Source organism: Dermochelys coriacea, chromosome 2 (assembly GCF_009764565.3).
Source record: "Dermochelys coriacea isolate rDerCor1 chromosome 2, rDerCor1.pri.v4, whole genome shotgun sequence".
In the NCBI taxonomy this organism is placed as follows: Eukaryota; Metazoa; Chordata; order Testudines; family Dermochelyidae; genus Dermochelys; species Dermochelys coriacea.
In genome coordinates, this window is record NC_050069.1 from 234,904,480 (window position 1) to 234,928,550 (window position 24,071).

The window sequence follows — 24,071 nt, forward strand, 5'->3', positions numbered from 1 at the left end:
CAATGTCTAAAACACTCAACAGAATAGTTATTTATTTTAGTGATTTTAACTACTTTAACAATTATTTAGAACCAAAGTTATTTCTTACCTTTAAATCGTATTTTCTATAAACAGACAAACGATGGCTAAACACATTTCTTGTTACAATCATATACATCTCAACTCCATCAACGGTAAGCCGGTACATGCCAAAAAACTGGGGAAGAAGCGTAATCCCATGACACTCCACAATATACTGCAAAGGACAGAAGAAAAAAAAATTAATAAAGCTTTTAAAAAACTCAGATCCAGAGAGACAAATACATATACAGCATGTGTGTCGTGGGTGGATACACAAACCACTGAAAAACCAAGTCTCCAAACACACTGCATCCCCACAAAAACCACTGTCATTGGCAAACCTTTCAAAAGGTTATTTTACTTTTAGACCAGTGTCAAAAACAAAATCCTTTTTATATTAACAGCATTCGTTATAACATTCAGTTTCCTTGGCTTTTCAGAATAGGGTAGACTCTCTTTGTGTTTGTTGACAGCATTATGTGTTTTATTAGTCCAAAGGACACCAAAATCAGCACAATTTGATCTCACATAAAGGAGAAATTGTCCTTTCAAACACTACCCCGCTTTGTTTTATTCTCTTGTACTGGACTTTGCCTTTAGTCTGTAGATACTTTGGTACAATTTTCCCAATACTTGTTTAGTATAGTGTATACTTACAGTGTATATAAAAAATAATATCTGTCAATTCCTTTGTGCTAGTTCTCATGTCAAGTCAGCACCTCAGGATTACACAATTCACTTCCAGCAGGCAGAAACAAAATGTAGAATACATGTGATTTTTATTTAGAGAACATTTCATCACCCCATGTTCCTTCACAGATGGGATATTACCCCTGAAGAGAATCTGTCTCCCTATGGACATAGGGTGCTCCACCACAGTTCTGATATCACCTGCCTTCCAACTAGTAATTAAGAAATATTGTAGAAACAGTATTAAAGGAAGCATAAAAAATACAGAATTAATCAAGAAAAAAGTTATTTAAGAAGGAATGATAATTTATTGCGAAAATATATTATCAATATCCAAACTAGAATAATCCAAACATTAATTCAAATACCTCCCCCTTATTGCCTAGGAAAAAAGATATGAAGAAAGTTAGGCCAGTCTGGTATGAGACAACAGAAAAGGAACTGATAGTGTTCCTCTCTATCTTATTCCCATATAAGTTTCGATCAGAGGGGCCTAAAAAAAAAATCCCTTATAGATGGGGAACCAAAGTGCTACCAAAAGCTTCTATTAAAAGCAGAAACAGCTACAGAATAATGAGTAACTTTCACCGAACACTAAAGCCTCTGCTTTTTGCAACAAAATAATCATCGTTGTCAGAGCATGGTCTTTTGAAATGTAGGTGATTTTACACCAAGTTTCTATGGCCATGTCTACACTAGTGAGCTTACAGATTACAATGCAAGATCCCTCATATAGCTGTTTTATGCCAACGGGAGAGAGTTCTACCGTTGACGTAATAAAACCACGTCAATGAGCAGCGGTAGCTACGTCAGTTGGAGAAGCTCTCTCACCAACATAGCGCTTTGCACACTATCACTTATGCTGGCAAAATTTATGTCATTCAGGGGAGTGTTTTTTCACATCCCTGAGCAATATAAGTTTTGCCAACATAAGTGATAATTTAGACACAGCCTAAAACATTGCAGTTTAAGCCATTTGACAATTCTCAAATTCAGACTACAATTAGATTTGAAATTATGTTAAATATGCTTCTTATTAGAAATATGCTAAGTGCAGTTTTCTAGGAAAGTTCTTATCAGATTTCAAATCAATAAGGTCAAACAGATTGGTGTCTTTCTCGTGGAGCTCTGCAGATTTTCCAATTCATGAGTGCTCTGCTAAAATCTAGGGAGTGTCTCTCGCTCATTCTCACTAACTTAATATTAGGTTTTGGAGACACTAAAGAAAGAAAGAAACAAAGAGTACTTGTGGCACCTTAGAGACTAACATTTATTTGAGCACAAGCTTTCATGAGCTAAAGAAAGAAATTCTGTTTATATTAAAATTTTAGTTAACTTTTAGGAAAAAATTCAAATGGTCCTGAAAACAGTCCTGTCCATTAAAAGCTGAAGGAAAATAAGGAAACAGCAGAGCTGGAAACTTACTATGAGCTGAACAAATTATGACTTAGAAACTGAATCACTTTATGTGTCAGACACTACAAGGAGACTGAAGATAAAGGCTCAAAAGATGATTTAATCAGTGCACAGTGTCTAATATCTCAAATTCTGTATCCACTTGATCAAAGGTCCTGAGTTATAGAGGAAAAATTGTTGATTACAGGATTTCATTACCCTTGTAAGCATGCTACACCATATTACTGGGCATATCACTCATTTTAGCCACAAATATATCTGTTACACACAAACCTAGTATTATCTTCCAGATTTTAGCACCAGAAATTAACATTAGAAATACTAAAATTGATGTAATAGAAAACTTTAGCCTATTTAAAAGTCAAGTCCACATCATCAAGCAGCATCTTCTATTATTGCGTTATGTTCGTCATTATGTGCCCAATATATATTGTAAAGGCTAATGTCATATTTGTGCTTTACCAAGTTGGGAGTTGTGCTCATAAAAACATTTTCAAGATGCTGCCTCCACTGGGATGATTGGTTTCCATGATGACCCTAAATAATGAAACATCCACTTGCAGAAGAATTTCTGTGCTGGAGAAACCGTTCATGGGCTGTTCAACTGTTTAAAGGTAGAGTGGTCAATCCATCTAAAGTACTTATGGCCCATATACTATGGTATCTGAGAGCCTGTGTGGTAGGGAAGTGCTATTATCCACAGTTTACAGATGGGGAATTGAAAATTAAGGGCTATATCCACAAAGCTATTTAGGCACCACTGATGTTCCCAAAATACCTGTTCAGCTGCTGCCTATCACTACAGACATACCCAAGTTTCTGCTGATAAAGTCCCAGAGGCACCCAAGTTTCCACTTGTAGGCATGCACAAAACTGCTTAAGTTCTGACTGTGCAGAGCATGCTCCAGTACTGGTGGGATTCTCAGGTCAGGGAAATGCCTAATTTATCTAACATGTGGGTCATGATTCTCTAGGCATATGCTGTCCACATTTAAGACAACAAGGGACTTTTGGGGGCATGCTGGCTAGCAAATGTCCCCAAATAGCCCAGTTGTTAAAGCATTCACCTAAGATGTGGGACACCCAGGTTCAAATCCCTACTCTGCCTAATTTGGAGCAGGGACTTGTACCCAAGTCAGCGATCTCATGGTGAGTTCCCTAACCACGGGGCTCCTGAGTCAACCTCTCGCTTTTGTTCTCTCTCTGGCCAAATTAATATTTAATTATTTATACAAAGTGGAACTGCTTCAGTAGAAGAGACTGAGAAAGACTGCCCACGAATATCCAATAGTCTGGTCGTTATGCTACTCAACTGGACTGTGGGAAATCTGGGTTCAAGTCCCTGCTTCAAATCAGGTGGAGATTTGAAAACAGGTCTCCCCACCGCGCAGGTGAGTGCCATAACCTCTCCGCTATTGGCGCAACAGGGTCTTTCTCCCATATAGTCTGAGCTTCTGTAAAGCACAGGGCATTGAACTTCCCCCTAATAATTCCTATAGATACGTTTTAGAAAAACATCCAATCTTGATTTTTAAGTGCCATTGCCAGCAATAGAGAATCCACCATGACCCTTAACAAATTGTTCTAATGGTTAGGTCTGTCATGGATTCTCCATTACCGGCAATCTTTAAATCAAGATTGGATGATTTCTATAAGATGCACTGTAGGAATTATTTTGTGGAAGATCTATAGCCTGTGTTATACAAAAGATCAGATTAGATCATCACAGTGGTCTCTTCTGGCCTTGGAATCGATTGAGAAAGGGCTGACCTGATTTAGGTACCTAAATCCAGGAAAGGATTAACAGTTTGAATCTCAAGTTGTGATCAGTACCTTCCTCCAGCCTGGAGTTAGGGGCCTAACTTCCTCTGAGAGGTTGAGAGTAGACCACTCCCCTTTCCTCAGCATTTCCTACTAGCTAGTTTAGGTAGCTCCCCACTCAGCTTTCCAACTTCTGTGAATCCTTTTAGAAATCTAACTTTCTTCATACAATGTATGTGGAGCATGGGTGCCTAGCTCAGGGCTGTCAATTCTACTGGGAGGAAGGGTATCTAGGAATGAGGTGTTGCAGCACCTAATCCCTTTGTGTACTTTGCCTTAAATGATTTGCCCAAGGTCGTACAAGAAGTCCATGACAGAACAGGGAATTGAACCTGGGTATCTGGAGTCCCAGGCTACTGCTCTAACCACTGAAAAATCCTTCCTCTCCTAGCTGTTAGGGCATAGATTGAGAGTCAAGAGACCTGTGTTCAAGCCCAGCTCTGTTACTCGCTGTGTGACCTGAACAAGTCACAAACTTTCTGCGCCTTAACAACCCCAATAATGTTAACACTGCCTACATGAAAAGTATTCATGGTAGGTATAAAACCAACTCTGGTCCACTTCCTGAAACTCATATGCCATGTAGCAGGGTGTAAATGAATCTCTCTTATTGGATTATGTAAGAAGGGAACAGAGTGAGACTTGATTTATGACTTACTGGAATGTAAAAAGTTAAAGCTAGCTATTTGTTAGTACATTTCAGATGAAGAGATCAGTTTTGAATCTACCAATAGAATTCTTTATACTAGCACCTTCCTCTAGCATAGTTCAAAGGACACTAGGAGGATTAAAGAGGTACTCAGCCATGCCACTGCAGAGTTTTAAGATGCTTTCTGCACCATAACTTTTTCTTTCCTACTTGTTGCTGACTGAGTGTGGAGATTTGTGCAACTGCCACTTAATAAAATAATACTAAATTACCCAAACTTTCTATTATAGCATTTCTTATCTTGATGGAGAGACACAAAGGGAAAAGGGAGGAATGCTACTTGCAGCCATAATCTATGAGGTTGGTCTAGAACTTCCTACCTTTGAAACTATCAACCCCCCATTTCTGCATCACAGAAGAGGGAAAACGAGTCATCTGTTTGGGTGGGAGCCCAGCAGGACTTGCATTGATGGCCATGGTTGGCAGTTTTTCAATTTGTGCATCTTGATATAAATGAAGTAGCAAATTAGTCACCTCAAGTGCTTTTTAGGAAAGTTTTCCTGAAGTTTCCCACTCAGAGCTGGAATAAAAGTGAGCCTAGAAAATAAGCCAGTATATGCTTAGCAGGACTGCTTAATTTCAGTGAAACAGAAGACCTTCATTCCTTTAATAATAAAGGCTAATTCTTTTTTTTAAAGAACATTAAAAAAATTCCATCAAGTAGCCTTGCTAAAATATTGATAATACTTAGCTAATAATACAATTACAAGTCCTTATGTGTATAAAATCCATTTTCTTATATGGATGTTGCATGAAACAACCTACTATACATTTTTCTTATTACTTTGGATTGTATTACATTTAACAAAATAAAGTACCATCAACATATGGACACATTTGGTCTGCTGTGCATCCAAGTATAGTTTTCAAATAAGCAATTATATGACCTTTTTCTTGAACACAAATCTTAAAGGTGAAATGAGTAGCAAATCGTTGTGATCTTAAATTCTCCTTTCTGAGCTATATAAACTAAGTCTCTATGTTCTTAATCTAAAATCTTTCTCTGCCTCTTTTTGCATTAGAAAAAAAAGAGATCCTGGCTCTCACCCTTCTTTAAGGATGACTTTGGTGAGCTCTTAGGTGGACTGGAGTGGTGACACAGGATATATAATTGCAATGGTGACACAGGAAGAATAAATCAAGCCCTTTCCAGATCTTTTCTGATATATAAAGAATGCCTCAAAAAAAAAAAGTTTTCTGAAGGACGACTTTGGCAAAACCAGCCTGATATCACAGGTGGCTGAATCCTGATCCCCAAGTGCCTGCGGGGGGAAGAGCTGTTGATTCCTCCGCAGTCTAATATTCAACAACATCCCCTTCTCACTTAATTATGTGCTCTGCAAATGCTAATTCTGAATGTACTCTGTATTTTCTATTTCTACCTTGTTATCCCTTTAAAATAATTATATTTACAAAAAAGCTGTCAGCAAGGTGACCAAAGTTATAGTGGTCTTAAATTATAATTTGCTTAAATAGCAATAGAGCAGATTAAAGCAGCCACAGAAGGAGAGGGTGAGGTGTAAATTGATTAATGATGTAACTTAAATATTTTGAAAACATTAAAGCAGCAGCAGTAGACATTGCTCCTTTGTGCTCATCCTTCGCTTTCATTTCCTGTTCCTAGACAGCAGAAAACAGCTCATTGTATGGGGGGGGGGGGACAGGTTAAAAATCCTAATCTTGGAAAATTTAGATCAGAGAATTATGTTATAACAAATTACTGTCTCTAAATTAAAAAAAAAAAACCTTACACAGGTTTACACATTTGCTCAGGATAGAGTCGAGTGCTATTCTTTTATCGAGCCCTAGTGTGATGGAGTTTATTCCATTGATGAACTATTTAACAGGAAAAATTATCTGATGGGCATGTAGCTGACCCAGTGAAGGGATTCATTAGCTGAATTACAAGACAAACACAGAAAGCAATGAAAAGTTATAAATGCAAGAGATATCTGCTATTCATCATGGGTCTTGTAAAAGCTGTGAAAGATGCTTCTCACTGCTAAATCATTTGAGATTTAAATGAAATTGCACTCATTTAGCTCAATTTTTCATGAACAGTTCTGAGGCACAAGTCCTTGACTCTCAGTCCTAAATCTCAGATTGTTACAGATACGAGACCTCAGGAGAACACAATATTTAGTTTTATGTATCAATTTGAAAGTCTGGCTAGAGGACCATCAACTTTTGTGTCTGTCCAGGACTCAGATCTGAGAGCAGGAGCCTGCACCCTCACCTAAAACACTGATTTATGATAAATGAGCTGCAGGTTTATACCTCAGGAATGCACAACATTCGGGGTAAATATTTAACTACAGGTGAAATTCCGGTCCTGTGGAAGTTAATGGGAGTTTAGCCATTGACTTCAATGGGGCCAGGATAGAATCCTGAGTATTTAAACTAAATGAAGTAACATAACAGATGTTAACTGTTCAAATGTTCTTTAAAGCTTTTCTGTGGTCCCCCCGCCCCCAGAAACAAGAATTCCAGTCCAGTAGGTAGTAATTAGGCTTAGCCTTACTTTTCTGGTTCTCCTGATTTTCTGTAGCAAGGCCATTTTTACAGAACAGGAATTTTAGTGTAAGCACAAAGGGCCACATTATGTGTGGAAAACACCCTGTGCAACCTCATGATTTGCATGATGTTCAGTCAGCACAGAATTTGGTCCAAAGTCTTCAGTCTTTTCTCCACTCCATGCAAAGCCCCCACCAATGGTCTTTCATGGCAGAACACCTATGAACAGTTTCCCCTTGCAAGATTATAAAACACACACAGAATCACACTAATATTCTAAAGAATTTAAGATTCTCGACTTAAATTTTGGATACAAGTAACTCAGCACATTGTATTCCTCATTTTGCTATTTTGCTCCAAAAATTACCCTTATCTGCTCTGTGCTTCTCCAATATGTTGGTTACTCTCTCAAGAACTACCCATCTTGGGTTTGTCGAATAGTGGGGTAATGCACTCTACAGGGAATGACTTCTAAAGCACACTAACATGTTGCACATTAACTGGTCAACAAAGATGCTACAAGTGCACTCTGAATGTTCCCTAGTATGCTTTAATGTAGTGCTGTTTGAAATAGTACTATGTTAAGCGCACTAAGGAATTTTTAGTGCACACCAGCAGGGTCTACATTGACTAATTCATGTGCAACGCATCAGTGCACTTTAGAAAGTACACACTACAGTGCACATTAAATCCTCACTGTGTTGACAAGCCCTCAGAGTGATATCAGAATACCCTTTTTACACTTACAGTAGGACAGGCACAAAAATCAAGTACAATTTGAATTAAGATTTCTCTTTTCTTTTCCAGCCTCCTATTTTACAAATGGCTTATCCCGATTCCTTGGCTGCTAATCATCATCATCCTCTGGTTGAAAAATTTTCTCCATCTCCAGTTTCCCTCATCTGTACTAAAAAATTCCTCCTCCACCACCACCACCACCAATGGCTCTCAAGCTCGGACTCAAATCCTCGATTCCACCTCCAACACAATGAATCCATGCTAGCTCCTGAACTCCACACAATCTTGCACCATGCCCTGGTGTGGTTTGCCTTCTCTCACCTATTTTCTTTCACCTACCTTTCTATCATCTTTTTTCTTTTCTAACCTCTGTCTGACTTTGTGCATGTTTCTGTTTTTATTTTCAATTTTTTTGCTGTTGCTTTTTATCTGGTTTCTTTGTTCTCCATCTCCTTCCACCCACATCCAGTCTTTTCCACTCTTCCATACCACTGCTGACTGGGCATTCTACCTCCCTCTCCACTGCACTGCACAGTGCTATTCACTACAGGCTGTCTGTTGCCATAGAGACAGCAGGCAGTGTAGCAGGTACCACTGGTATGTACAGTTACCTGGGGAAAGGGAGAAAATATGCAGTCAGCAGAGGCAGCTACTCATGATGAGGCCAGAAGGGTGGGTATACCATAGAGTAATCTTGTGTCCCTTTATCCCAGAGGCTTGGAATCCTTATCCATAAGAAAAGGAGTACTTGTGGCACCTTAGAGACTAACAAATTTATTAGAGCATAAGCTTTCGTGAGCTACAGCTCACTTCATTGGATGCATTTGGTGGAAAAAAATTTTTTTTTTCCACCAAATGCATCCGATGAAGTGAGCTGTAGCTCACGAAAGCTTATGCTCTAATAAATTTGTTAGTCTCTAAGGTGCCACAAGTACTCCTTTTCTTTTTGCGAATACAGACTAACACGGCTGCTACTCTGAAACCTGTGCTTATCCATAAGATATCTTATCTGCTTCTTTTGCTCTGAGCTGGCTTCTAAGTTTCTGTCATAGTGACTTCACTAAAGTCTCCTCCATTCTTAACACCAGCTGTCATTAGGTCCCTTCATGGACCTCATTTTATAGAAAATCTCAATGTACAAGCAGTGTTAGTTCACCTGACACACTCCAGTGTCACTCCTGACCTTCTTCTGCAATTACGTCATCACCCTAGTCCTTCATTCATCCTCAAGGAGCCTGGCTGTTCACTACTCCTACACCACTGGCCAGTAGCAATTTAAACTTTGGAGTAATCATGGTACATCTGGAGGCAGATGTCTGGGTTCAGTTAGATTTAGAAAACTGCCTCTGGTAGGTCCACTTCTAGCAATTTATTCCACTAGACCCTGTCTATCTGCCCTTGGAAACTATGGTTATTGCTATATCACTTGATGAACCCAGCCAACTGCTCCCTCTCTCAATCTCACAGACTTAAAATACTGCAATCAACTCCAAGTCTCTCTTCTAGTTACTGAGCCATCCCTTTTTATGTCATCACAATTCTTCCAGAAACTTCTCGTGTGTTCCTCCGGCCTTCCTTCCTATTCAGGCAACCTACTGTCACATTCCCAAGTAACATTTTTTCCTCCTTGTACTTTTTATTTTGTGCTGGCTTTTGAATGAGCCTCAGGGATCATTCTGAATCTATGTGCTGAGCTAGTTAATGACTCACACTATGTACAAGTTTAACAAACTTTTTTTTTAAAAAGAGAATCTATGCTAATACATTCAATTAGAATTTGACCATCTTTTGTTCTGTGTTCCTACAGAACCTAGCACAATGGGATCATGGTCCACAACTAGGGCTCCTAGGTGCTACAGTAATACAAATAATAAACGATTGTTTTTCAGTACTCTGACAGAGGGGCAGGAGGGCAGGTAATGGAATGGACACGAGCAACACATCTCGAAGAACAACAGTTACGAAAAGGTAGGTAACCATTTTTACTTCAAGTGCTTGCTCATGTTGATTCCATTCTAGGTGACTCGGAAGCAGTATCCTCAGAGATGGGCTGGGAGTTCATAATCTAGTGGCTTGCAGTACTGCTCTACCAAAGCCAGCATCATCCCGGGCCTGCTGGGTAAGTGCGTAATGGAACATGAATGTGTGGATGGATGACCACGTGGCCACTCTACAGCTGTTTGATAGGCACTTGAACTAGGAAAGCTGCCGAAGAGGCTTACGCCCTGGTTGAGGGGCCAGTGACAATTGCTGAAGGTGGCACCTTTGCCTGATCGTAGCAACAGCGAATGCAGCCAGTGATCCACGAAGAAATTATTTGAGCAGACACTGGACAATCTTTAATCCTGTCGGTCACCGTGACGAACAATTGTGTTGACTTGCGGAATGCCTTGGTCCTTTCAATATAAAAGGCTAGCACCCTCCTGACATCTAGGTAATGCAACCTACGCTCCTCCTCCAATTTATGCAGCTTTGGAAAAAAGACAGGTAAATAAATGTCCTGGCCCTGTATGAAACTGAGACCACCTTGGGCAGGAAAGCTGGGTGAGGCCACAGCTGGACCCTATCTTTGTAAAAGACTGTATAGGGTAGTTCAAAGGTAAACGCCTTCAGCCAGCAGGCAGATGTTATTGCAACCAAGAACACGACCTTCCAGGAAAGGAGGAGGAGAGAGCAGGAGGCCAGAGTCTCAAAGGGGGACCCCATGAGTTGCGACAGAACAAGATTCAGGTCCCACAGAAGGACAGGGTCCCTAACGTACGGGTAGAGATGCTTAAGGCCCTTGAGGAACCTGGCAGCCATGTCTTGGGTGAAAACCGACCTACTCTCAAGCGGTGGATGGAAGGCTGAGAGAGCAGCCAAATGGACCTTGGTAGATAAAAAGGACAGGCCTTGGAGCTTGAGACACAGAAGGTAGTCCAGGATTAACTGCAGCAAGGCCCATTCGGGACAAATACCTTTAGCCAAGGTCCAACAAGTGAACCGTTTCCACTTGGCCAGGTAGGTCACTCTGGTGGAGGGGTTTCAGCTGCCCAACAGGACTGTTGGACACTGGCTGAGCACTCCTGCTCCTCCACATTTACCCATGCAGCAGCCAAGCCCGACAGGTTCAGATGCAGAAGACTGCCATGGTTTTCGGACAGCAGGTCTGGCCTGACAGGTAGCTGTAATGGAGCAGCCACCGAGAGGTCCAGAAACATGCTGAACCAGTGCTGGCACAGCCAAGCAGGCAGTGTCCTGCTTGATTTTCATGAGGACCCTGTGAATTAATGACACTGGAGGGAAGTCATACAACAGATCCCCGATCATGGGAGTAGAAGAGCATCTGACAGGGAGCCTCTGTCGATCCTCCAAATCCAACAGAAAATTGGGCGTTTCCTGTTCTGCTGGACACAAATAGGTCCACCTGGGGCATCCCCCATCTCTGGAAGATGATGCTGACCACTTGCGGATGGAGGGATCAGTTGTGGTGAGACAAGAAGGTCCTGCTGAGGCCATCTTCCAAAGTGTTCCTGGCCCCGGGGAGGAGTGTGGCTATGAGATGGATGTCATGTTGTACATAGAAGTCCCAGACCCCAAGGGCTTCTTGGCAAAGGGCAGACAATCTGGCTCCACCTTGCTTGTTGATATAGAACATAGCCGCTGTATTGTCCGTCAGGACCTGGACCACCCTGCTTTCTGTGTGAGGGAGGAAGGCTTGGCAGGCCAAACGAACCGCTCTGAGCTCCCTGACATTGATGGGTAGGGAGCGTTCATGACTTGAGCAATGGCCTTGCGTGCTGAGATCGCCCAGGTGAGCTCCCCACCCCAGGTCCGAAGCATCGGAGACGAGGGTCACTGATGGGGACAGAGCCATGAAGGGAACTCCCTCTAACACCCATGCAGGATTCTGCCACCAGGTGAGTGACGACAGCACTTGGTCTGGGACCCTGATCACCTGGTCTATGCTGTGTCTGTTGGGGATGTAGACTGAGGCCAGCCATGCCTGCAGGGGCCTCAGATTGAGCTGCACATGTTGGACCAAATAAGTGCAGGCCGCCATATGACCCAACAATCACAAGCACATGTGAACGGTGGTGAGAGGGTGGCTTTGCATGCAGGAGATGAGGTCTGCCATGGCTTGGAACTGAGCCTCAGGGAGGAAGGCTCTAGCCTGAGTAGAGTCGAGGACTGCTCTAATGAACGCTATGTGTTGCACTGGACCGTTCCCTCCACCTGGCTACGTGACTGCTTCTAGGTTCGGACACTGGGAAGCTATATGCCCTATCTTACCACATGCATAACATCTGTACCCTGCTTGGGGAAGCCCCCTATTTTTTGGGCTGTTGGGCCTTACCCCTCCCCCCCCCCCCGAGTCTTTCTCCTCCAGGCCCCAAGTCCCTCTGCAATCTCTGGCCACTCTTCAGCCTCCTTCTTCCCCTCCATAGTTCTGCCCGGGGCTATGGCAACTCGGGCCCTCGGCACAGAGACTTGCCTCCTATTTCAGCGCATTCCTTCATGGTGGTCTGAGAAAGTTCTTGGGCTGCTAGGTGTCTCTCTACGAGGGCAACTAGCTCATCATAGGAGGAGGAATCATTTTGACTGACCCACCCTTGTATGTCAGGTGGCAGCACTCTCATGTACCTGTCCAAAACTATGACTTCCACAATTTTTTCCAGGCCGTGGGTCTCGGGTCACAGCCACTTTCAGGTTAGGTGGATCAGGTCAAATGGCTGGGACCTTGGTGCTTTGCTGTCCCAGTATTCCCACTCATGGAATCGCTGGGCCCTTATAGCTGTCATCATGCCAGACCTCGCCAGGATCTCCTCCTTCAGCTGGGGGTAATCTGTAGCTGCTTCTGTTGTCATGTCAAAATACGCCTTTTAGGCCTCCCCACACAGAAAAGGAGCCAGAATACTGGCCCACTGGTCTTGGGGCTAAGCCTCCCGCAGGGCTGTTCTCTCGAATGCGAGGAGATACGCCTCTATATCATCGTCCATCGTCATCTTCTGCAAGTAGCTGCTGACCCGCAGGGGCTAGGTCCCGTGGGAGTCATGCGTGAGGTTGGTCAGGGCCTTTAGCTGGTTCACAACCTCATGCAGGATGGCTCGATCCTGGGCCGCCTGGCTCATCAGCAATTGATTAGTCTCCTGCTGTATTTGCACCGACTCCTGCTGGGTAGCCATCTGAACCCTGGTAGCCTCTTGTTGGGCTGTGGTGGCCTGCACCAATGCCTTCAATACATCTTCCATTTTTTCCTTCTAGTTGGGGTTGATTTACCCTGCCCTGAGATGGTTTGCCAAGAAGTCTCACTCAGAGGATCCCATCCCTGGCACCATGTGTGGCAAGGCACCTTCTCGGTCTCACCAGCCTCAGCTGTTTTTAGCCTTGGTGAGATGGCCTTGGGGTAAAAAGTCCCACTTGGCTGCCCAGGGGCAGTCCGCTCCTTCTCTCAGCCAGTCTTTTAGGTTGTTTTTTCTCCCTTATGAGAGGGAATGCAGCCTCCCCTCCTGGTGAGGCTTGCTGTCTTGCTGCTCCTCGCCTACTGGCAGCTTGACTCCCCACCCCACCCCCCCCAAAACAGGGGAGGGTTAAAAAAGGTCTCATGAAGACCTTAGTTGGAATCAGCTGATCCTAATTGCCCTCAGGTAACTCCCTCTCAGCTGAGCCTAATTGATCTCTGGTAACCCCTTCTCAGCTGAACCTGATTGACCTATAGTCACCCCTCTTCAGTTGATAAGGAGGAGGGACTTTTACCCTTCTGGGACTTTTCTACCCTAACCTTGCAGCAGTCAGTCCTGAGTTTATCTCAGTACATTTTGATTGAGGGTTTGCATTTTCCTGCAAGCTCTAAAGTCTTTTCTATACTAGAAAAATTACACTGTTTTAACTAACATGATTTAAAAAATGATCAAGTTAAATTGGTGTAGCCCTCTAAACAAGACACACAAACTAAATCAATTTAAAAATAAATATGGTGCAACTTTTCTAGACTAGACGAGGCTTAACACCTCATGGCTGCTGCAGCGTCTCGAGTTTTTTAAATGCTGAAGATCTCGCTACCCCACAAATAAAATGCGTGTTTACCTTTTCCTTACTCACTTGGTATTTTTTCACTTTTAATATTAACAGAACATCAAATTGCCTTTTTGTAGAATTATACCATAGTGACAAATGAGAATGCTGCTACACTGCATCTTTTGAAAATGGATGAACTGTAGCCATCACAAGACTTCAGCTTTAATGTGCTTAGTCATGAAAGAGTGACTTCTACTGAAAATCATCAGTTCTCTACATTTTCCACAAGTACGCCTTAGTTTTTAAAATCCTATCCCGAAGAGGTTTAAAACAGGAGACTGCATTTACCCAATTCACTATATTAAGGAATCTTTTTCTTTTGTAATACAGTATTGTGAAAATTCTGCTATAATTAGGAGGTGGAATTTTCAGAAGCTTCTCAAACATTTAAAATGATGACAAACTAGAAAATTTGACATACATGCCTTACTAAATGTACCTCAAATAGTTTATCCTCAATGAAAAATAAAAACCTTATAGTTAAAATGACTCTCTAAATTTAGGTTAAAGTCTAATGTCAATAATAAATGTCTTCCTTTACATTTTTAAAAAAATTCAGACTAAGGGCTTGTCTAGACAGTTACTGTGCAGCAAGATGGATTGTACATCTACAGAACTCCAGCATTCTGTGCACTAATTTTCCACGTGGACCCTGATGCTGTGCACTAAAAGCTCCCTAATGTATTTGCATACTGCTCTTATTCTCCATTCTCCTCATACAAGACAGAATTTTAAATGTTGACAGTATGCACTTACCAACTGCCACTTGAGGTGGCAAAGTCCAACACTTAAACACCATTGACAGCTTCAAAACTCCCTACTCAGCTGCCACCTAAACCTGCAGGTACCTAAATTCCCATGGCTCCTAGATTTCTGCCAGTGAGTATATGCAAAACTGCCTAAAAGTCCTGATGTTGCTGAGCTTCTTGGAGCTCTAGCATACACCTACGTCCTGGCAGGAGTCTCAAATTAGGTGTTTCTACTGGATCAGGCCCTCCACAAAATATAATCAGTGAGGAGCAGGCTGGGAATTTTTGGGCCAGGCTATTGGGTATTCTGGGGTGAGTCTCTCTCAGTCTCTCCTGTTGGAGGTGTTCCACTTTGTATAAACAAATATTTCTTGGAGCAAGGACATAAATCTAATTCTCCCATGTCTCGGGTGAGTGCTCTCACCACTGAGCTACCGGGTTTTTGTTGATGTTGTTTTATAGGAATGAAAGCAAAGTCCCAGACTCATCTGATCAGTTGACTAGAGGCTTTAGTAAGTCAAATTAAAGCTTCAATCACCTCTCTTTTTTTTTTTAAAATAAATAGTGACCCTTCTTGTTTTTATAGTAATTTTTCATGTAATACTTTCAAGACTAGTTCAATTTAACTTTTTAATTGTGGATACTTGTATATAACTAGTTTCTAATATTAGAGTAATTAAATTTGATCTTTTCATCTATTTTCTGCTACTTTATGGAAAGTCTTATGTAAAATAGCAGTAATAAGCTTGTAAATGGGGAAAAGTCTAACGTGACAGGTTTTGAAAAATGCTACTCAATACTGTATTAGAAATACACCATCCAGGGAGACCGCTGTGAGCCCTGGAAAATTTAAACACAAAAGGATATTAATCTGGTAGAAGTGAAAACCTAGTTTTATCTTCTATGTATTGGAAAAATCCATCAACTTGCATTGTGTAGAAGAGTAACTGGTTAGAGATTAGTGGTCATCATACACTATATGAATATTGATTGTCCCATTGACAAATTACTAAAAAGCAGTCCAAGACCAGCTCTTCTAAAGACTTTCTGATTTTGTTTTTCCCAGTGGCAGTTTCATATAGTATATGTGCACTGATATAACAACTCCAATATAAATGCCACTGCAACAAGGTCTATTTTAGTTATCTGGATTTAACTTTTCTTTCAGCTTTATCACAATCACTTTGTTCTTTTAACAGCAGGTTGTCAAGAACACCCAAGGAAAAATACTGTACATTGAAACTGCTCTGTTCATCTGGTTCTCAGTGTTTATGAAGCTTAGCTAACTTAGCTTAGTTAAGTATATTGAAATTCTCCAGCAGAAAGTATTTTTATATCTAATTCTTAATACTATATCCAAAGATTATACCAGCCCCATTTTTCCAAACACCTGACTCAAATTACTAAAGAATCAACAATATTAAGGACAGAATACATAATAATAACTAATTCACTGGAGCAGAGAGTTGAACTTGCATCTCCCACCTCCAGGCGGGTACCTAAATAACCAAGCTAAAATCATTCTCAAGTATGTATAGTACATGTTCCCCATTCTTATGATATTTGGTTCTCTTTAATTGGTGTAAAGTCCACCGATGTACCCCTGGTGCAGACATCTTATTAATTACTATTACTGTAGGTATTAACTTAGAGCTTGACATTTTAAAAATGCCACAGAAGCATTAAACACCCTCAAGGATTTTTCATTCATGTTAGACTCGTCCTTCAGTCAAACTCTTGAAAGGTGTGATTGTTTATTCTGAAAGGTAATCTGAATTTTACCTAGTTCAACCAAAAAATTTGGTTCAAAATTTGTATAATTAACTTCACGGATAATAAGGATTACCATTAACTACCTGGACAAATAAACTGGGTAACACTGTTTGCTGCACTGATTTACAGATCAAATGTCTTTGAGATCAAAGCTATGATACAAAGATTGGAAGCTTTATCAACTAAAAAAAGCTCAAGTTACAATTAGAGAATAATTTTAATGGATAAATTGTCACTAAGAAGCTTTCAAAGTATCATCTTTTACTAAAATGACAGTGTATATCTCCAGCAAAATAAAAATACATTCATCTTATATTGCATTTATACAGAGGGAGAGAAACAAACAAAGATAATATAGCCAGGTAACTGTGAAGTAATACACAAATCAACAGATTGTGATGACATCATGAAAGTAATGTACGAGTGGTTTGTGATGTCAGATCCTGAGATATGAGACAGCCTTCCTAGCTTGCTTGTGCTGTGTTTAAAGGAAGATTTTCACAAGTATGAACATTTTGACTAAAACAATATGTAAAATTGTTCATTTTGTCTGACTTCTCCTGAATTCTATTTTTTGTAAGTTTATGTTTCTCTAAGAAACAGAATATCAGAAGGAACAGGTTTTTTAGATGTTACATAAACTTACAGTTTGATTTCAAGTGAAGACCAGTAGGATGATGATGAATAATAAGTAAGAGGCAGGGCCTGAAAATCAGATATTTACTTGTCAGAGGAATAAATCTACTAGCTAAAAGCAGCAATGAGGGTCTTTGAGTGGGGTTTGATGAGGGTACCCAAGTGAGCAGCATTCCCAAATGCTTGGAAATGGGGTAATCAGTACCTCTCAGAATACTGACCTTGGAATCTGCTAAAGGACTCAAATGCTCCTATGGCCTTGGCTTACAGATGTGATAAATCTGAAGCCTCCTCTCCCACATACCAAAGGTTGGGGGGATTGAGCAAAAAAGTCTTGTTCTCTTTCCTCCTCTTTCCCTGCCCCAAGCTGCTAAGAGTGAGGGGGAGCTTCATTCTTTCTTTCAGCCTCTCCTCTGCACCCCTCTCGCTGCTGGAAGGAAGGAGCATCACTCTTTCCCTATTTTCCCTCAGATGCTGCAAAGCAGAAACTTTTCTCTTTTCTTCCTACTGAGAAAGGAGTTTAAGCATTCCTCTCCACCCCCATTCCTAGAAGTTGAAAAAAAGGACAAAGCTTTGCATTCTCTTCATTTGCCCCCTCCCTGACACAAAGTCACCTGCTTACCACCACAGTTGCTCACAGCTTTTATTTTGAGCTTCAGGATTAATAAAATTATCATAATCTCACACACCATCACTGGTATTATGTAATAAGCACCATTAATATGATTGGCACTAAAGAAACAGAGGGAAATGCCGTCTTCTTGCAGCATCAATTAATATAGCAAGGAAGTTCAAATAAATGATATCAGGCCTGACTTCCAGTAACTCTGTAAGTCTGCACTGTGTGTCAGATCCAGCAGTACATACACACACAGTACTCTTGCATTTGTGCATACAGTTATGCATATCTATAAACATTTGAAAAGAAGACCCATAAACCAGTGTTTGAAGGTTCAATTGTGAAGCAACAAAAGGTTTTTGTTTTTTTTTGTAAGTGACCTATATTTGATGAATTGTTACTGATGTACTTTGCAGAAGTTTTAAGGAGGCTATGAATGAAGAAAGGGAGATCACGACACCTTTATCCTGTTGCTCAGTATCATCGTTTGCCTTCTTCTGTCTGTGCCTCTGATTCTGTATCTCCTTTGCTGCCTCCCCCACCTCTTTCTATTCCTGCTCCCTGGTCTCTTTCTTTCCTATGTAATACTCTCCTCATTGTGTCCCACTTCACTGATACTATATAAGGCTATTCTACTCCAATTTCAGGAATTTCCAATTTGTAACACATGCCTATTCTCATAGTGTAACACCGACAGACTCCAGTCATCAGGAGGCAGGATCAAACCTGGGACTTCTGAAGCTTAGTGTATGAGCCTCTATAGCAAGAGCTAAAAGTCATGGCTTTTTTAGATAAGGTTGTAGCTGACTCATTAATCTCTAGATCAGGGATTCTCAAACTGGGGGTCGGGACCCCTTAGGGGGGTTACAAGGTAATTACATGGGGGAGGAGAGGGGATCGCAAGCTGTCAGCCTCCACCACAAACCCCGATTTGCCTCCAGCATTTATAATGGTGTTAAATATATTAAAAATTGTTTTTAATTTATAAGGGGAGGATCACACAGAGGCTTGCTATGTGAAAGAAGCCACCAGTATACAAGTTCGAGAATCACTGCTCTAGATGGTCTAGGTGCCACTAGAGGGGGGACACAGCACCAACCCAGTAAGCATTGGTTACATACTTCACCTAGCTGAGGAAGAGCTCAGGACACACAAGAGACTTCCCAGTTTGTAACCCCCACTTGTTACCCCCACTTGCAACACTGACAGAGCCTGGTCATCGTCAGTTAGGATCAAACCTGGAACCTCCAGAGTTAAATGCATGAGCTAAAAGCCACATGGCTCTTAGCTAAGGCTGTAGCAGATTCATTAATCTCTAGATGGTCTAGGTGCTATTGGATGGGGACAGAATGCCACACCAAGCAGACAGAGATTACAAAAGCACAACATTTATATTTATCAGCACTCATCTGAGATGACGTATATTACTCCCTCATGGCTTTGCCACACAAGTAGCAAAAATTTGAGTAGTACCTCAAATTCATACAGATAAAACCTTTTTATCCAGCATCATGCATTCTCCATACGCGCAAACACTTTATTTTCATTTTTATATATATATGCAACATTTATCACTCGCAATCAGTATTACTAAAATATATAACCAGCATTTAGTCAATGACAGTAAGTGACGCACAAAAGGAAAATGAACTAAATGATCTGAACTGATCCTATTTCACAATCACTTATCAAGATCTTTTGCCATACTAGAGAAAGAAAAAATAACCTGAAATTAACTGACAATACATTAATAATGCAGCATCTCTATAGCCAAAATAGCACACATTTAAAACGCTTCCTTTATCACAGAGAATTTCATTTAAATTTTTCCAAATTAAATTTTGTAATACTTCTCATCTCCTGATAGTAACTAAGATATTACCTGATGATATTTCTTCAGAATGTTGTGCATTTCTGCTACATCTTCACTTGTTATAGTTTTGATAACATATCTTTTGTCATATGAGGTGTGAAAACGGGCACCACTTCGTGCTTGAGAATCATTAGCAAGTGGAGCACTTCTCGTCAAGGAATTCTGCCACATTAATTAAAAAAAGGAAAACATGTCAGACAAAAATACACAGTACAGTTGAAATGCATACAGTACATTCAAATTTGTTTTCTATTCTCTTACAAAACATTTGCACCTTGCTCAATTCTACCAAAATGCCTGTCTGCTGCTAGCTTGGCTGAATGGTCATTTACTTCACAAAATATTTTGCAAAGATAAAAATATCAGCATCCACCAATGTTTAAATGATCTTTCTGAAGTTAATTTACATTGATCTCGTACTCTTTATTTTAAAAACAGTTTTTGGAAGAAAATTAAATAGGGAATAAAACAGTTGAAATACAATAGTACACCACAATAATTGCATATACAAGATGAATCAGCTAGAGCAGTGTCATATTAATATTAATTAATACCTGAATCAGTGTAATCTAGCACACAAAGCATGAGATGAGAGTCAGAATTCCTTGGTTCTAATCCCACCTCTAACACTGATTTGATGCATAGCCTTGGGCAAGTTATGTGCAGTCTGTTTCCTCTTCTGTAAAATGAGGGTATCTACCTACCTCAAAGGGGAGCTCAGAGGATTAGTTAATTTTGTATAATGCTTTGAAGATACAAAGTGCGACAGGATTAGCAGGTGTTAGACTGATGCTTGTGTGACCTCAAGCTACTTCTCTTGCATTTTAGGGAAAACCAATGAGTACTCAGATCAGCATTACTTTTACCATTAAGACTGGCAAAATGAAAATTATATAGTAAAGTTCAACAAATAGAGTGTACCATTGGCTGAAAATAACTTTAATTAGATATAAATGTTTATACCGGTAGGTACTATGTCTGGGGTATACCAAACAATTTTTAAAAGTGATAATGAAATTGAAACATAGTAAGAACATACAATACCATTCTTACACCCTATTTAAATCTCTACAAAATTAGACTTTCCTCCAAAAAGACTAATCAAGTTAGGTATGAGTTCTTGGAATATATTCAGAGACACCACCACCTCTGGGTTCATAGAGCCTTCAGTCCAGTCCCCACTTTGCTTACCATTAGCTACAATGGAAAGTAATCCAACCTCTACCTCACCGCATATAATTCCATTCTACTCAAACAAATGCTGCTACAAACAAAACCCCCATTCCCTTTAAATATATGATGAATTCTTACAATATATTGTTTTTCTGGGGGGAAAAAGCCATTTGCATAGAAAATTATATTAAAACTTTGTATACAATATAAATTTATACTTTGCAACTTTCAAATGCAAATCCTTAAATGGTGATAGTGCCAGCAAATATCTTGTTCTAGTACTCTTAAAACAGGCAGAATAATTACAGTAGCAACACAGTACAATGTACTTTAATCTTTCAATATAGCACATTGTTGAAAGAGTCAGAGATAGATGCAGGATCACAGTGCAAGCATAAGAACATTTTCAGAAAGTTATTATAAGCACATTCATTCCATGCGAACAAGTGGCCAAAACCACAAAGGTTTATTTTAACAGAATCATCATCTATTTGGCACGGAGGTCCCTTTAGTGGGGCAATTATCTCTGCTTCTTTCTTCATTAAATACACAATATACTGTGTGCCAGAAATAATACATCAATTGCTCAGCACAGCAAAATACAACTACTGGTAGAAATATAATAGCTGTTTATGCCAGAGCTATTGTTGAGGCTGTACACAGCAATGGCAATGCAAATGAAAGACCTTTCTTGTTCTAATTTACTGCAGAAACCACCAAAAAGTAACAAACTTTCCAGTCTTACTGAAACACTGAGGAAGATGTACTGTACATTTTAGTGAAACTGTGATTTATATATCAGTGTGTTTGAGCACTGCAAGGATCCAAATCTGCTCTTAGGAGAAACACATACAAGTCCCTTGGACTTTGGAGCCATGCATATTCTGCATGGCTCCAGAGGTAGTATTTGGCTCCCAAATTAGAAGTGCTTAGTGAAGATGTCATTTGTTAGCCAGGTTATGTAACTTGTAATGAGGCATGGGAATGATGATGGTGCTGATTCAGGACAGCACTTTAGCATATGCTTAACTTTAAGAAGGGTGCATAAATCCCATTGACTTCAATGGGCCTTAAACACACACTTAAATTCTGTCCTGAACTCAGGTGGCTTTCCCGAATCAGGGCCTAAATACTAAGTGAAAAGGTTTTCCACAAGGTTTCTTTATTCAGGCCAGTAAGGACCAGCAAGAACAGTGAGATACCAAATATAAATGTAATGCTCAACTGGAATGAAAACTACTTATAACATGGAGTGTGGGAGAAAAGTAGAAAAACTTTGCGGGGGTTCTGTGTTTTATTTTATTTTATTTTTTTTTTAAAAAGGCAAACATGGTCAGCTGGGGTTATCCTGACATATGTGATGAAACAGCTGCATGGTGATTCCTTCCACTGTCTTCTTCATACAGATTTAGGATGCTGATATGCTAGGGCACTGAATGTCCCTTTCCTCTCCTGTGATCCAAAGAGACCTTTGGAGCAGCCACTGATGGCCCAGTTCCTTCTCTGCAGTGGGAAGGATCTCGAAGACCCACTTCCCCAAGTGGAGATTCCTCAGAACAGGCAGGATAGGCTTTGCACACCATGTTCTGAGTCACTATTTTAAATACAATGGAAGCCTGCAAGTTTATACATCATCATCTACTTTCAGATGTTCCATCCTCTGCACTGCCCTCCCTGTTCCTCACTCCACACTGGAAAGATGACCAAGGGAATGTTCTGCCACAGGGGTGTTATTTTTTGTTTACGATTGTGGTCTTTATTTGTGAGACACTGGACCAACCACCTTAACGCTACATTTGATGCTCAGCATTCCATTTATTTTATAATTAAAGACTAATTTTCAACTAAGTTGATGATCTTAGAAATTCTCAATACAATTCCACTCCTCCCCCAAAACGCTGCAGTGTAACAGTTTTGTTTCCATAGCTCTTTGTAATGGGTTAAAATGTAGCTTTATATAATAGAAACTTTTCAGATCCTGGAGATAGTAGAAGTCAGCTTCATTACCACCTCCAGAAAAATGTTAGGACTTAATGTCAAAGATTAAATATTTAATATAATAAATTATTTCTTCGAAAAATAAATTACAGGTTATTGTTGCATGTACAGTAGTCACATGAACTCTTGCTCAGTTATTAGGATATAATTTAGTTACCAACAACAGGAGTTACTGGGTAATTAATTACAACTGTTCCCAGAAGAAAAAGGTGTCTTATTCTCTGGTAACTATAAAAATAAAACTAGGTTATTTGTCAATAACTGCAGTTCTCTGAATATATTACTCCTGATGAACCCTAACTTTGGACTTGCGAGCCACGTGGCATAAATCTTGAAAACAATTAACTGAGGAGCAGGACATGAATTGTTATGCATTCATATTTTTTATGAAGAACTGCAAAGAGGTGTGGTCCACACCGCCACTACTGAAACAGGGAAGAGGAAAGGTGAGTGAAGGTGGATGTGTGAAGGCATATTCTGAAATTTTCAGTTCCTATTAAGTAATCTACAGCATCATTTTCAGTCACAATATTTGGAGATTAATGGCCAGATTCACATTACTTTTCTACACTGAGGGCCACTTATTACAGCATAGTCACATTAAAGGAAGAAGGGTCTACTTGCAAAGAAAGGTGCTACAACACTTGAGTAAGGATATCAGAATTTGTCCCCACATACAAAATGTAGAAGGCTTTTCATCACTGAAACTTCTTGCTAGTGTTTCTGAAACTCCATTCAGAGTAGCAGCCATGTTAGTCTGTATTCGCAAAAAGAAAAGGAGTACTTGTGGCACCTTAGAGACTAACAAATTTATTTGAGCATAAGCTTTCGTGAGCTACAGCTCACTTCATCGGATGCATTTGGTGGAAAATACAGTGGGGAGAATTATACACACACACACACACACACAGAGAACATGAAACAATGGGTATTATCATACACACTGTAAGGAGAGTGATCACTTAAGATGAGCCAGCACTAGCAGCGGGGGGGGGGGGGGAAGGAGGAAAACCTTTCATGGTGACAAGCAACGTAGCCCATTTCCAGCAGTTAACAAGAACATCTGAGGAACAGTGGGAGGTGGGATTGGGGGGGAGAAATAACCTGGGGAAATAGTTTTACTTTGTGTAATGACTCATCCATTCCCAGTCTCTATTCAAGCCTAAGTTAATTGTATCCAGTTTGCAAATTAATTCCAATTCAGCAGTCTCTCGTTGCAGTCTGTTTTTGAAGTTTTTTTTTGTT

General features: G+C 40.4%; 1 protein-coding gene across 4 annotated transcripts in view; it reads right to left on the reverse strand.

Annotated features, from left to right (window-relative positions):
* The window catches only part of PIP4K2A (phosphatidylinositol-5-phosphate 4-kinase type 2 alpha), a 179,365-nt gene that overhangs the window by 41,512 nt on the left and 113,782 nt on the right, over positions 1–24,071 (reverse strand). For all 4 annotated transcript variants that reach the window (XM_038391963.2, XM_038391962.2, XM_038391965.2 and 1 more), the window contains 2 exons: positions 19,665–19,817; positions 89–235 (listed from right to left, as the gene is read on the reverse strand). In XM_038391963.2, the coding sequence (XP_038247891.1) occupies positions 89–235; positions 19,665–19,817 (300 nt within the window). The remainder of the gene's footprint in view (positions 1–88; positions 236–19,664; positions 19,818–24,071) is intronic.